Source organism: Scardinius erythrophthalmus (genome assembly GCF_964197995.2).
Source record: "Scardinius erythrophthalmus genome assembly, chromosome: 5".
In the NCBI taxonomy this organism is placed as follows: Eukaryota; Metazoa; Chordata; class Actinopteri; order Cypriniformes; family Leuciscidae; genus Scardinius; species Scardinius erythrophthalmus.
Window position 1 is genome coordinate 2,368,999 of NC_138225.1, and position 15,876 is coordinate 2,384,874.

Sequence of the window (15,876 nt, forward strand, 5' to 3'; positions counted from 1 at the left end):
ATACTTTATTTCTGCAGTTTATATAAACCACATATTTCAACAGGGTATCTTGCTTTATTATTATATATTATGAATTTCTTAAATAAACAAACTTCAACAACATAAGGGCAGATCCTTTGAGCGCAGCTGATGACGCGGTGAGGTGACGCTCGAGTGATCAAGTATTCCAATGTATCAAAAAGGATTTTCTTCGATTCCTCCGTCCTCCTTTTCTTTCCTTGCAGTCTTCCCTCGCATCCTACAGGGGGTGGAGTTGAGACGCGAGGAAAGGAAACGAGGATGCACAAATAAGAAATGAGAAGCACCCATGGTATGTAGGTTCCCTGAGGAATCTTGATTTATTTAAACATTTGTAAAAATTTGTTAACGATATTGTTATCATATTGCGTAGTTGTGCTTGGAGTTGATTGTTTTATTTGTGATAATAACACAGTGAAACATGCCAAATTGTGCAATATAATTTTTGTCCAGGCGGTCATACAAAGAAATTATGAACACATGCATAGACAAGAGAGAACCAACAAAATATTAATAAATTGTATTAGTAAAATGTTGTAATCAATGTTTGCTTTTTCCTTTCAGCTTTTTGTTTTCCTCATGATTTTTTTATTTTATTTGCATAGTAAAATAAAACCTGTAGCTGTAGTTTGCACTTAGTTTGCACTGCTAGCTGGCAACAAAGGATTCCATTCATTGTGCTAAGCTAAGTTAGCGGTGGCGCTTCCAAACTAAAACAATGCATGCACTTAGACAACAATGCGTTTGCCCACCTATCTAAATGTAGAAAAGATGGTGAATAAGCCTTATTTCAAAAAACAGTGGAATGTTCCTTTAAAGGTGCAGTATGTAAGAATGACAGCTAGTGGTCGAAACAGGTACTGCAGTATTATTCAAAATATTGGAGATCGTGGTTTTTCCCGCCTCCTGCTCCTCAGACTGGACGGCACTCACTCGGGTTGCCAGTTTTAGCATGCGCAACGGGGACGAGCGTAATGGACAATGAAAATTGGCAAATTGGCAACGTGAAGTATCACAGACCAAAACAAAAAGAAACATTCCAGCCTGGAAACGCGCATTTCAAAGTAAAATAACTGGCTGTGGAAGTGTTTTTCAGAGAAACAAGTATGTGAATTTAGCATGTTTCCCAAATATCTGCAAACATATTATGGTATTTTTATGCTTTAGTAGAGTGAAAAAGTTACATACAGCACCTTTAATGATCAGCTGTTTATATGAACAGACTGAAACATGCAAAAACTATTTAACATTAAACAGAAAAAAACACATAATGATTGGCCTATTGCTCCGTCCACATGTTTTCATGCACATTTCACATGCGTCAAAAACGTGTCCACATTAAGTGTAACTGGAATTTACATGAAAACACACAGTGAGGACTTTGCCGTCTAGTTTCAGATCGCTGCACACCACTGATATTTATTATTCATCTTTTGTGTTTTTCATGGCCGCACGGATCTGCTCCAGCAGATTGTCTTTGTTGTTTGTGATGTTTTTTCCAGCGACCTCCATCAGATCAGTGATTATCTCAGCGCTGAAAGGACCTTGTATAGTGGTATATTTGCTCCTCCACTCCTCAATATCATCTGAAGAAACATTAACACACTTAAATCAGAACACAGTTGATATTTCAGTTTTATTCAGGACATTAAGACTTTAACTTGCCTCCACAGTTGACCTCATTAAAGAGAGGGATGTGTATCACGGTTGGAGTGTTTTGGCCTTTGAACACATAGAAGTCCTTCGGTTTCTCGGAGTGTCCATTGGGAATGTTGACCTCAGGGAAAGGGATCTTTAGTTCCCCGCACGTCTTAGCAGCTTCCCTCACTGTCTGCAGTAAAAAACAGCACATTATTGTTTCATTAAAAGGGTTAAATAGACATTTCAAGTTTAAATTTAAAGTATTCACCAAAATCGTCGAGATGAGAAACCCCCTCTGAGATAAATGAGAATGCTAGCGAACAGCACTCTCTAGGTATTATAAATAAATATGGTTAGATGAAAACCCATGCTTTTATTTTTAAATGGTTTTCTTTCTTGTTTGTTGACATACAGCATTTGAAATGATCTGTTAATGTGTTTATTTTAGATTAGTATGAGCTCTGTCACTATGAATGTCAAAAATCTGCTGTTGAAGAAACAAGTCACGGGTTTGGAACGACATGAGAGGGAATAAATGATGATTTCTGGGGGATTTATCTCTTTAAATGAACTTCTATGAGTGAATTCTCTGTGCGTATAATACCATTAAAGGATCACCGTCACTGAAATCCAGGGAAATGATGAGGTCGATGTTTCTCTCTTCTCTCAGCACTGGGAAATAGGGGGAGTTCAGCAACAGTCCAGCGTCCATATAATCTCTCGTCTCACTTTCCGGAAGAGTGGAGGGCACTGCTTTATCTGAGGGATCACAGCATTATTATATTAATCACAATAAATTTCCAGTTAGCATCTGTCTATGAGTTTCTGTTCTCACCTTTCATGTTGTGAAGAAAGTCATATTTCCTGCCCCAGATCCACTGAGCCATGCAATCAAAAATACTCACCCAAAGATCTGTAAAACAAATACGCAGTGGTTCTTAAATTCAGTAATTGGTTCTGATACAGAATATAAAACAGTATCAGAACCAATTACTGAACACATTTTAGGCATAATATTAAGAAATGTGCCTAAAATGTGTTTTGATATCATTATTAATAAGGATTGTATGATTGCTGTATAATATCAGTTTTTAAATACATGATATCTAAAGTGTACTTAAAGTATACTTACAATTGTTCCACTTTACCACAATCAAATATACTTAAGTATATCTCGGACCTCAGCACTATTTCCTCACAATTAAAGTGCATTGAGTATGAAATTAGTTGTTCCAGTTTAGCAGACTTTAAGTATACCAGTTTGGTATTCCAAAAGTACAATTGCAGGGTATTTTTATTAAGCAAATAAATATGTAAATGTATTTGTAGTATACTTAGCACAAAACAAAGTATTTCAAATACATTTTAGTATATTTGTTTTTCACTAAGATGGTGCTATTGGAAGCTTTATGGAATCTTACAGTAAAGCACACTCGGTTTATGCATCAGTCTGGCTAGAAAATCAAAAATGAAGTACATTATACAAATCAACACACTGTAAAGACAGGTCAACCTACCTTTATGCTTGAAACTGCGGTAATGACTCAAAAAATTTAACACATCCTCAGTGTATTGTTTCATAAACTGTTTTGCATCAACTTTTTTAGCGACATTCAATTGTTCCGTTTGAAAAATCAGCTGATGTTTGCCTCCAGAGATCTCTGAGAAAAGAGGAGAACATGATTGAGTTATTTTAATCTGATACAGGTTTGTGTATCTTGTGTTAATTAGATGTTTTTGCATATTACCGTTTCATCAATAAGTTTGTAGTTTATTTTACTGTTTAAATGTTGCTGAAAGGCCATTAAAGATACATTTTCCAGCACACTTTTGTGTATTCTTACCTCTCAGTTTTGTTCTGATGGATTTATCGTAAGCTGACGGATCTTTGCCATTCAAAACCAAGAGATTCATGTCCACGAGATCCATGAGCGCCTGGTAACATTCGTCTGTGGATGGGGAGTTTGACTCTTCTGAAGAAAACACACCTTGAACAAACATGAACACAGGGCAAAATGTCTTGAATATCAAGTGCTTTCCATCCCCAAATTTATGACATTCAGATATCAGGTGTTTTAAGGTGACACTCATCATTATAGCTCACTTTTATTTTTCATCAGTAAAGAGTTTAACTTTTTATTCCTCAGCAGGTAGCATGAACAGATCATTAGACACAAAATAATAATAATAATAATAATATGTTTTATTTATAAAGCACCTTTCCCAAGCTCAAGGTCGCTGTACAAGAATATTACAGAAACACAGCATTAGGCATTAGTATGCATCACATAGGACATATACATACAATATACAGTAACAAAACAGCAGAACACTAAACAGAGGAGGGTTGGAAATACTGTAAGAAAAGATAGGTTTTTAGTTGAGTATATAGTAGAACTGTAACAAAGAGTTAGAGGAAGAGAATTCCAGAGTTTGGGAACCACAGCACTGAATGATCTTCCACATATACCACAAAAGATAAATCAACTTGGTCAATAAATAAAAGATGTAATAAATGCTTTACCTTCCATCGTTTCCATACGCATCATCATTTCTGTTTGTGTTTTAGATTTAGGTTTTAAATGCTGTAATAACTCTGGGGGGGAAATCAAATAGAATTAAGGTTCACATGATAATGAAATGACTCTCAGCTTTAGACAGAACTGAATCTTCAGAACAAATGAAGTTGCACCTTTTATTTTATCACAGAGGACTTGACGGATCTCGTCTTCATCGGCAAAAGCGCTGCCGCACATAGCTGCAGAAAACATATATGAGCTTAAAAGTGTTCACAATAAACGAAAATGTATCATTTTTAAAATAAAATGCGTAATACAGTCTGATTTAAGCTCTTACTGTTAAGCAAAAATAATTTTTCCTTTAAATCACTGGGTAATGAGAAGGTTTATGTTGAAAAGCAGCACCTCAGTGTGTTGGTGAAATGATTTTAATGATTTTTCAGCATTTCTAATTTTAATGCTTTATATTTCAGTTTTGACAGACCTGGGCCCGTATTCATTAAGCTTCTCAAAGTGCCCTTTTAGTCTTATGTGCTAATAATTCATGAAATTTACTCCATCTTTCAAACTTAAGTATAAAAGCAAGTTATCACATTTCTTAAGGCTAAGAATCACTCTTTCTCCCCCGGTTATTTAAAGGGATAGTTCACTTTGAAATTAATTTTTGATATGTTTTAGCTTACCTCAAGGGCATCCAAGATGTAGGTGTCTTTGTTTCCTCAGTAGTTTCAATTTTGATATTTGTAGGTCAAACCGTTCTTGTCTGTCAGTCATATAATGCAGGTCGATGGTCACTGTCTCAAAACACGAGTCCAAATTAAAACAATTCCCCATCGTCCAAATGAAACAATTCCCCATCATTAGTACACATTGATGGCCTAAGACACGAAACGAGCGGTTTGTGTGAGAAAACGAAAACAGCACACGTCCAAATGATCTGACGGCGCGGGCGGGTATAGATATATACATAGATGCCGCCTTGGCTACGGTTTCGTTCCAATGAACTGCAGTAACGAAGGCGACATCTAGTGCCGCGGGCGGGTATAGATATATACACTAGATGTCGCTTGGCTACGGTTTCGTTCCAATGAACTGCAGTAGCCAAGGTGACATCTATGTATATATCTATACCCGCCCGCGCCGTCAGATCATTTGGACGTGTGCTGTTTTCAAGAGATAACAACGATATAAATACTGTTCGTTTTCTCACACAAACCGCTCGTTTCGTGTCTTAGGCCATCAATGTGTACTTATGATGGGGAATTGTTTCATTTGGACGATGGGGAATTGTTTTAATTTGGACTCTGTGCTTGTGTTTTGAGACAGTGACCATCGACCTGCATTATATGACTGACAGACAAGAACGGTTTGACCTAAAAATATCAAAATTGAAACTACTGCGGAAACAAAGACACCTACATCTTGGATGCCCTTGAGGTAAGCTAAAACATATCAAAAATTAATTTCAAAGTGAACTATCCCTTTAAGACAGCTCGAGAGGTCTAGGAGTTGCCAGTAGGGGCTTGTGAAGGCACTGAGGAGACAGAGATCTGCGCAGATCTTTCAGGAGAGGAAGAATGTTTTGTTAACAGCACACCGGTTTAAAATTTGTAATTAAGACGGAAAGTGGAAAATGTGTTTATCTTTCATTTTCAATGTGTATATCATAATGTATTCTCTTGAAAATTATTTATTGTCAAATGTGTGTTGAATGTAAACTTTCACCATTCAATGTAAATTCATCTGAGAATATTCTTAAATAAGGAAATCTATTCAGTGATTGGTCCATAACTATGTCATCATCCAAAATCCCATTTGTGACACAGCAAAGTGTAGTGAATTATCTCTAAGACTGACACTTAAGATTTAGTCCTACACTTCACTTAAATTACGACTGAGATGCTTGATAACTAACTTTTAAAAGCTGCTCTGAACCAAGAATTGTTTTACTCTTAAGTCAATTCTTAGCAGTGTTCTTGTGAGTAATTCTCAGAGGCTTGATAAATGAGACCCCTGATCTCCAGATCAATCCCAGATACTATTGATCTGTTTTACACTATTGAGGCCAAAGTACAATTCATAGTAATGTGAATAAGAATTAATGTTAAAAAGGTAAATAATTTCATTTAGAAGTTCATGTAATTGTTAAAATGTTAAATAATACTTAAAAGGTTAAAAGCATACTAGAATTCATGTGTTTATAGTATTTGGTACATATTGGTAAAATAGTGTACTGCCTCTTTAAGAAAAGGCCAACTCCGGCTATATTACGTTGATTCTTATGACATTATGTGATTCAGATCTTGAGAGCTGTGGAAGCGAACGGTTTTCTTACCTGCTAACTGCTAACTTCTAGCTACTTATATCTTTTATTTCATTAGCAACTACAGAATAAGTGTATTAGTCAGCTCACATTTTCTTTTTTGTAAATTTGAAACCAAGGAATAAAACCGGAGATTTTCATCTTTTATTTTAACAACGTTTCAAAGTGGATTTATTGAACTGTGTTGCTGGGCTGGCAATGAACACTGCAAATGGGACTAGCTGCTTGGAATAATATTAGACAGTTATTAGTGTAAGCCATTGCATATCTCAAGATTTCAAACCTCTACACCCAGATACTATTGATCTGTTTTACACTATTCTCTAATTCAGGTCAATGTACAATAGAGAATCAAGAGAATGTAAGTTGATATTATAAATATTAATAAACTCTCCTGTAACAGAGTTTGTTACCTTGCAGGTACAGCATGTCAATCTCAGGCTGGTTCTTGATCTTACGGCCATTTGCAAACTTGCTGCCAAAGTTGGATGTTTCCACAAACGCTCCAGTGAGGGAATAACCGGCTTCATGTGGAGTGAACTCAAACCAGGGGTCTGCAGACAGAAACACGTCCATATAACAGCTGACACAAACACATGAACTGTCTGTCTTTCACACACACACACCTGCATCTTTGCTCTTTTTGCATTGCTTGTCGATCGCTGTGTAGATGGGAAACGGGTCTTTACTCTTCTGGTCCCACTGATCTGTGAGTGTGTGTTCGTCAATCTGAAGAGGAAAAATTCAGCAGCTGTTATTTATCATGTTGGTGTAGGAGAGAACTGGAACAATTTATTCAGTCACAATCAAGATCAAGTGAAAAACACCTGCTAGTGTAACCGGTTCTCGCTACCCGTTCGGATTCTATCCAGGGTCTCCGGCCTGGAAAGCTAAAGACCGCAGTCTCTATTGTTACTCTTGAGATCAGGGGAGTGAGGTTTACACACACAGCTCTCACTGGCCTACAACAGTTACACTAGGAATCGTTTATAAATCTCAGATTTTCAATAGGGTCTCAGACTTTTGACTTCTATATTTTTTTTCCTACTATGGAAGTCAGTGGGGTCCATCATCAACTGCCTGGTTACCGACATTCTACAAAATATCTTCTTTTGTGTTCAGCAGAAGAAATTCATACAGGTTTGAAACAACTTGAGGGTGAGTAAATAGGAGCTTTCGCACTGGGTAGATCTAGGAACTGGCCACCAGGATGATTCCCAGAGAACTAATGGTTCCCATAGGAAGGTTTTCCTGGTTGCAAGACGTATATTGTTGTTGTGACTTTTATTTTGACAGCGCTGAGAACACCAGAGCTCATAGTGCTCGCATTCTCCATGTTCATTAGTTAACAATCTGTCCAACACGTTATTAGATAGAACTGTTATACATAGAAAGTAGACAGTGATGAAGAGTTATTAGCGTGCCGTGTGTTTGATGTCCAGTGTTGCTGAGCAGAAATACATAATCATGTTTCTCTTATTCTCCTCAGAGTCACGTTGGATTTTCTCCTCAGTGTAAAGATTAAGAGCTTCATCTATCACTGTTTTACATGTTCGTAGAGTTAGTTTATGGAGTAAATATATAGGTTTTAATCTGTGTGTTTACACAGCTTTTTAAAACTGGCGGGTTCTGGTGTTTCACGTGCGTTCGGCCAATCAGCGAACACTAACGTCACGGATAGTTCCTATAGCGCTGGTTTAGACCATAGACAGTATAAGAAGTGGACAGAGCCATCTCATTGGAACTCAATTGAGACAAGTGAAGCCCATTTTTAGCGATTTTTTAGGACTTCCGTTCCTGACGCGCAGACTCAAACCGACTCAAACTGAGCTTGACGACGTAGATGTGACGTGAGCAACCCGTCTGTCTTCTAGTGGCTGTGCCAAGAGAAATCTGAATCATTCCCTTCCGAAACTTGCAGAGACGGAGAGCGTGAGTAGGAGGTGTCCATGAGCTAGGAGCAGGAGCAACTTTTGCTAGGTATTCTGATTAATTATTTTGTCATTTTGCCTCCACATCCCTCCGATTGTGTGCGAGCTTCTCCTCCCGTCCATACGGTAATCTCTCTACTGTGCGACAGAGAGTCGCGTGGTTATGATGCAATCGTTAGCCTACTTTTACAAAAACTGCTTCTACGGGGCCATAACATAAGCTACAAGGTAATGGAGCATTTTATACATTGTCGTGTTTCTTTAGAAATAAATAATGGACAAATGGAGTCTTCAAACGCCTCAGATGTAAAGTTATTCGCTGTCAAAGTGACGCCAAAATGAATGGGAGTCAATGGAATGCTAACGCAAGTGAAGTTCTGCTACAAGATGGTGGCACGCGGCCGGCATCAACTTCCGGTCAACTTCCTTCCCGCTTGGTTTAGACCGACTCTGAAGGAGGAGTTAATGAGTTCCTCTAAAAGGAGTTCCTAGAACTAAAATCATTCCCAGTTCCTGCGGTGCGAACACGCCGACATCCGGGAACTTCCGCCAATAGTTCTAGGAACTGTGAAAAGGTTTCCCGGTGCGAAAGCCCCTAATGATGACAGAATTTTAATTTTTAAGTAGACTTTAAGATCATACATCATTGAGTGTTGTATTATGAATAGTTACAGACCTCTTTCACATAACATGTAATGAACATCGTTGCCCAGATGTCAGTCAAGCTGAATAGGTCTTTCTCATAGTAATATTTCTTCAGTTTGTCATAAGCCTCTTCCCAGCTGACTGCAGGACCGCTGAGTCTCTGGACGATCTTGTCTTTCACAGTCTCTAGTTTGGTGGACCAGTCTGGCTCCTGATATAAGGAGGCCATGCACCTTCAGAGGAACAACATATGCTCTCATTTATGACATTCAGCCAGTGTGTGAGTGTGAGTGTGTGAGTGTGAGTGTGAGTGTGTGTGTGTGTGTGTGTGTGTGTGTGTGTGTGTGTGTGTGTGTGTGTGTGTGTGTGTGTGTGTGTGTGTGTGTGTGTGTGTGTGTGTGTGTGTGTGTGTGAGAGTGTGTGTGTGTGTGTGTGTGTACCAGGTGGATCCAGAGACTCCGCTCAGATAAAGCACACAGTCCAGAAGACCTGTTTTCTTGAGTTGATCCAGGGATCCCAGCAAACCCACCATGGCTCTTTGTCCTCCTCCAGATCCCAGTAATGCAATGTTTGGCACCTCATTCTGAAACACACACAGTTTGTCTTCGCTAACATTTGATGTTTATCAGTTATGACATAATTTGTAAGAAAAAGGAATAGCCAGGCAGATATTAAGTAGCCTATACAAGGTTTTACCTCACTGCAGTGTATCTGAAGCTTCTTCAGGCTTTGGAGAACATCTTTTCTCTTATTGTCTACAAACTTCTTCTCCTTCTTATTCAGAGAGTGTTTGTCATCACTGCAGACAGACAGACCCGTACTGCATTTAACTGTAATGCTATTTCATATATTTAGCATTTTGAACAATTATTTGCATAATTATCCAGTTTGTAATAGACTTGTGTAATGTAGTACAGTACTTCTAGGCGATATAATGAAGTAAATCTTAGAAATTTGAGCACAATTACCTTTCCGGGTGTTTAGATGCACTCATCTATAAAACAATGGAGTCAAACATTAAAGTTAAAATCTATAATTCCAAAACTAATAGACAACATCTTTTGAAACTCTTTTGATCAACTTTACAGTTCTTTTGATAAAAATGAGTCATAACTCAAATGTCAATTATTGAGCCACTGTTGTTGTTTGTTTTGTTTTTTAATGTAAGTTGCTAACAGTGGGAGTTATTGTTGGTTTTAATAAAGACTCTGTGCACTTATTTCTAACATCTCTTCCACTGTAAAAGAACCAGAATACAAAAATATGCTTAGAGCTCTACCTAGTGGTCATATTAAGAAACTTAAAGGAGGAATTCATGAGACAGCTTGATCATTTAAAGTCTGCATGAACCGGAAGTTGCAAACGACTTTTCTCCAGTGTTGTGACGTATTTCCCAGTGAAAAGGAATATTGAACAGAGGGCAGGGTTTTACTCTAGCGCTCCTCCTCTCCATCTCTTGCTCATAACAGACTAACGGTTTGAGGGGAGTGGTTAAGCGTTTCCCAACCCAAGTCCTCAAACCTACGTCATCAGGGAAGGTCCTCCAATGCAGAGGGGAGGGGCATTTTCAGATTTTGATTAAAGATTACGAAGCCAAAAAATTTTTTTGTGTGGATTGACTTGCATGATGAATTGTTCACCACAAAACGATCAATTTCGGCAAACAAAGTAAATATGGTCAATTTTGATTTCATGTGGACTTTAAACAGCTTTAACTAAATACACAAAAGCTTAATATAGTTATTCTGATAAGAGTGTATTGTTCCAACAGTTATAGTGTTTACTAGTTTGCATCAGGCCACTGGTTTTGGCAAAGTTTTAGTTAAGAATTAAAGCTCTTTACTGAAAAAGTCTGGATTCATACTGTTGTGCACTTATTAATATAATGACATTAAGCCTATTAATTGCCCTGTTGCAGAGGTGGACAGTAACAAAGTACATTTACTTGAGTACTGTACTTAAGTACACTTTTTGAGTATCTGTACTTTACTTGAGTATTATCTTTTCTGGAAACTTTTTACTTTAACTTCACTACATTTGAAAGACAAATATCATACTTTTTACTCCGCTACATTTCTGTCAAGGTCCTTGAGTAGAAAGTAGTAACGTCAAGGCAGGGGATGATTTTGGTTTGGAAATGAAAGTCGGGTTGACGTCAAAACCCGACGTCGGACAGACGTTGGATTTTGGTTGGAAATGAAAGTCGGGTTGACGTCAAAGCCAAAAAACTAAGCCAAGGGCACTATTTGAGGGAGCAGCCATTTGGGTGTCCGAAACCATTGTAGACGTAATATTGAGTGCACTTATTCAATCTCATATTCTTTTTTTTTTTTTTTTTTTTTTCATATTCAATCCCACTACTGGAACTGTGTTCTAGAAATAAATGTGATATTGATATGAGGGTAGGCAGGCATAGATTCAGAGGCATAAGGTACTGTAAGTATTGCATTCAACAATGCAACAATAATAAAACAATGCATTGACATTTATTTTTTACTTTTGATACTTAAGTACTTTTAAAAACGAGTACTTTTACTTAAGTAAGAATCGGTCTTTACAACTTTTACTTGTAACGGAGTAATATTTGACCAGTAGTATCTGTACTTTCACTCAAGTAAGGAAGTTGTGTACTTTGTCCACCTCTGCCCTGTTGTAAAAGCTTTAAATCATACTCACTGTTCTTGTATAGTCTTGTAAAATCCCGAGGCTTCACCAATATCAGCACAGCAGCCGTCGACTCTCAGATCAAACTGAAGAGGCTCTTTTATAGGACTCTGAAACCTATAAAAGTCTATAAAAACCTATAAAAGTCTGAAGTCTAGATGTCATTGTGAGAGCTGAGGTGAGGAACCAGTTTTTCATGTCATTTCCTGGTACAGATTTTTATCTATCTATCTGTAATGGATAAAAATCTAAAACAGATCAAATCAAATTAAAACTTAAATAGACAAGCAAAAATAAAAATTGTGTTGTGGAGAAATTACCTCTGCATCTAAATAATCTAGAGAGAGAGAGTGTGTGAAAAGTTTATTTTCTAAAAGTCCACAGGTAGAAACAAGCCCATATAGTTGAAGAAACACCTGTAAATTCATTCACATATAGACACAAATAATAATGCATATAAAATACATATAATATAAATTTTATAATAAAAAAATAATAATAATGTTTAATTTATATAGCGCCTTTCACAATAACAATAACAGTAAAGAACAAACAATCAGTTCATACATAATAAATGGACAGTAGACATTTCAAGTCCCCGTCCAAGAAATGAGCGATTGCAATATCTCATTCCAATCGAACACAAACAGAAACGATAATAGAAACAAAAAACAACACTATTTACAGACAGCATAAAAGGTGGGCAGTTGAAGCAAAGGTCAGATACAAAAGACTAATGGTACATAAGGAAACATCATGGGCCCTATTTTAACGATCTGAAACGCAAGTATCAAATGCAAGTAACTTTGTGGGCGGATCTCGGGCGCTGTTGCTATTATACCGGCGGGATAAATTACTCTTGCGCTCGACGCAAATCTAAAATGTGTTGGTTTTAAGTAGCTTCATTACTCATAGGTGTGGTTTGGGCGTAACGTGAAATAAACCAATCAGAGCGTCATCTCACATTCCCTTTAAGAGCAGGCGCGCTTGTTCCATGGCAGATTGCTATTATAACGGCGGATTTGCCAGGAGCGGTTCACAGCCGAGGAGACCGACGTTCTCGTCAGGGCCGTAAAACACAGAGAAGTGACATTGGGGATGGAGAAACACACCCAAATTAGCTTCGCTTAAACAGGCGTATGATAATTTGGGTAAATGTGTAAGCTAGATTTATGCCTATTTATGCCTATCTTCATGGACACCACAATGATTTCCCTCATGTGGAATATTGTTCCTTGTAATAATGTATGATTTGCAAAAATGAAAACTGCTGCGTCTGTGTAGACGAGAGAAGCAAAGTGTATGAGCGTTGAGCACACGCTACATTATGGTCAAGCATGCGCCCTTAAAATAGCATCTGAATAACATGCGCAACGCGACACTGACTTTAGACGAGGTTTCTCCTGGTCAGTGGCGGAATTGTTTTCTGAAACTGCAAAATAGCACCAGGGAACGTTTGCGCCGGAACACGCCTCCTCTTTTCGTTGAACCGCCCCCGGGAGTGCAAGTTCATTCCCTAATTTACCGACGTGCGTCTGTGGAGGGAAAAGTCCGCTGTGCACGGGTGCAAAATAGGAATGATACATGCGTCGGTGTACAAAGTCAATTGCGCTGGGTGCAAGATAGGGCCCTATGACTGTAGTAGAGTTATGGAAAATGTTTAAGAAAAAACATGTCATGACTGATTAAACAAATGGGTTTTGAGTTTAGACTTAAATTCATGCAGTGTGGTGGTTGTCCTAAGAGCCAGGGAAGAGAGTTCACCCATAGATGATAGACGAAATCTCGGCTCACAAAGGAGTTCACAGCCAGAATATCGGAGAGGTTGAGCGGGAATACAGGCTAAGGAGAAAGTAAGTCAGAGAGATAGGATGGAGCAACACCATTGAGTGACTTAAAGGTAAGCAGAAGAATTTTGTAAGTAATACGAGAAGACACGGGTAGCCAGTGGAGGTTAAACAGAATAGGAATGATATGAGTTGATCGTTTAGTGTATGTTAGCAATCTTACGGCACAGTTTTGAATACATTGCAAATGCGAGATATTGGTATTTTTGCTGGTATTCCAGAAAAAAGAAAAAAAAAAAACATTACAGTAAACGAGGTGAGATGTGATAAACACATGCACCAATGATTCAGTGCGTTTTGGGCTGACATAGGAACGGAGTTTGGTAATACCGCAAAGTTGAAAAGTTGAAAAGAAGTTGAAGTTGAAGTTGAAAAAATGCAGCTTTACAGAGTTGACTAATGTAACCCCTAGGGGGCGCTCCAACGCACAATTTGGATATTTAGAATAGAGACCCCAAAAACCCACGCTCCCCTTTTAGATAATTAGGCAGGTTGCGTCCAATGAAGGAACAGAAATGGGACTGATGTACTCAATTATAAATTTATTAAACACTCGCAAATATAAGAATTGGCAATCAGGGCAGACAAATAGTTCCCACAAGTAACAGTAAACAATTTTACAATAAATAGGTCACAGTGAATAAAAGCCTCATAGTAAATAAGTTACAGGGTATAAAGTCTAACAATATCAAAACTACAGTGCATAAAGTCGAATAAATAGGTACTGTTCACAAAACACTGCAAAAACACTTCAAACCAATTCGGCCGTGCAAACATATACTAACACAGCATTTCACACTTCACTAGTGAACATTTCATCACAAAATAGACGCTAAAGGAGTTCCTATAGTTCCTAAAGGAGATATTGCTCGATGCCCATCGGCCGAATGTTGGGAGTATGACTGCCAAACAGAAAATAAACAAGGAAATAAAGCAAACACAACATTTAAATGAATAGGCTACCACAAGCAGGGCTCAATCCTAAACCCAACTAGGTCCGGGTCATCCAGAGAGTAGCCGCTCCAAAAACACACACACACACACACACAAGAGATACAAAATACAACAGAATGATTAAGCTCAGGAAAAACAGTGGCTAGTGACCGACGTAGGCAATCCTCCTGTAAATCACAAGCATAAGTGGTTTATGATGCTATGACAATTTAAAACAATAACCAATCTCCAATTGGAAGATTAAAACAGGAAAAGGATCAAACTTACGTTTTTCTTTGAATCAACGCCGTATGCCCCATAGCAATACAATCAAGTGGTGTGGATGACTAATAACTGTGCGCACTCTCATCAGTGTTGTTTCTATTCATAGGTGAAATTAACAAGAGAATAATCAGCGCTAAACCTTATACGTTATATCTAAAAGAAACAGAGTCAGTGAACTTACATTGCTGCAACTCTTATAGGATCACTACTCCCTATTATAAAAGCAAGTTTCTGTAAGCTCGTCACTGCTGGTACCATTGACTGGACACCATAAACGCAAACGCTGGTACCATTGACTGGACACCATAAACGCAGACGCTGGTACCATTGACTGGACACCATAAGCGCAGACACCAGACCGAGCTACCGACAAACAAACAATGAACCGTGTTAAGCAGTTCAATGAATTTAAAAACAAATAGGCATGGACTTCCAAAAGGACTTGCGTTACTTACGTTGCTGCAAGACCTATGCAAGATCACTACTCGCTATTATGAAAGCAAGTTTCTGAAGGCTCGTCACTGCCGGTACCATTTTCTGGACACCATAACCGCAGGCGCTGGTACCATTTACTGGACACCATAAGCGCAGACGCCCAACTGAGCTACAAACAAACAAAGAGCCGTGATAAGCGGTTCAATATTAACAACGAATAGACATAACCTCCCAAAAAGACTCACGTTCTCCCCCTCGCACAGCCGATACACCAAGAGACTCACTCTTCCCTCACGCCGCACCATTTTTCCATTCCTCTCAACGCCTTTAAAGAGATGCGTCGCTTACGCCACCTGATCCAAATAATCAGCCGGCCTTAAAGATGCACTTCTCAACTCAACCACTTGACCCGCTACATTCACCGCCCCTAAAATGTCACCGTCTCGGTGACAAGTGGCAAAGGTGCTACAACCAGGGCCTAAAAACAACATTATAGGAGCTAATGGTTAAAGCAGCTTCCCCATTCCCCTACTACCCCCGGACAAGCATCACAAGAGAAAGCCCTCGCGTGCACTGGGCGGACGCCCTCCCCATCGTCAACCCAACGAAGTGACTCTCTACGCACCTCTAAAAAC

At 38.5% G+C, this 15,876-nt stretch overlaps 1 protein-coding gene across 1 annotated transcript; it reads right to left on the minus strand.

Moving 5' to 3' along the window:
* Positions 1 to 809: 809 nt before the first annotated feature.
* On the minus strand, positions 810 to 15,546 carry LOC308691320 (cytosolic phospholipase A2 gamma-like; the record flags this gene model as incomplete). Its single annotated transcript, XM_081366395.1, has 13 exons — positions 810 to 1,604; positions 1,684 to 1,849; positions 2,264 to 2,418; positions 2,495 to 2,572; positions 3,504 to 3,647; positions 4,289 to 4,417; positions 6,915 to 7,055; positions 7,128 to 7,230; positions 9,109 to 9,310; positions 9,518 to 9,660; positions 9,774 to 9,876; positions 15,352 to 15,410; positions 15,487 to 15,546. 13 exons carry the CDS (start codon positions 15,544 to 15,546, stop codon positions 1,441 to 1,443), a joined length of 1,647 nt encoding a protein of 548 aa, XP_081222521.1. The 3' UTR covers positions 810 to 1,440.
* Between the last annotated feature and the right edge of the window lie 330 nt (positions 15,547 to 15,876).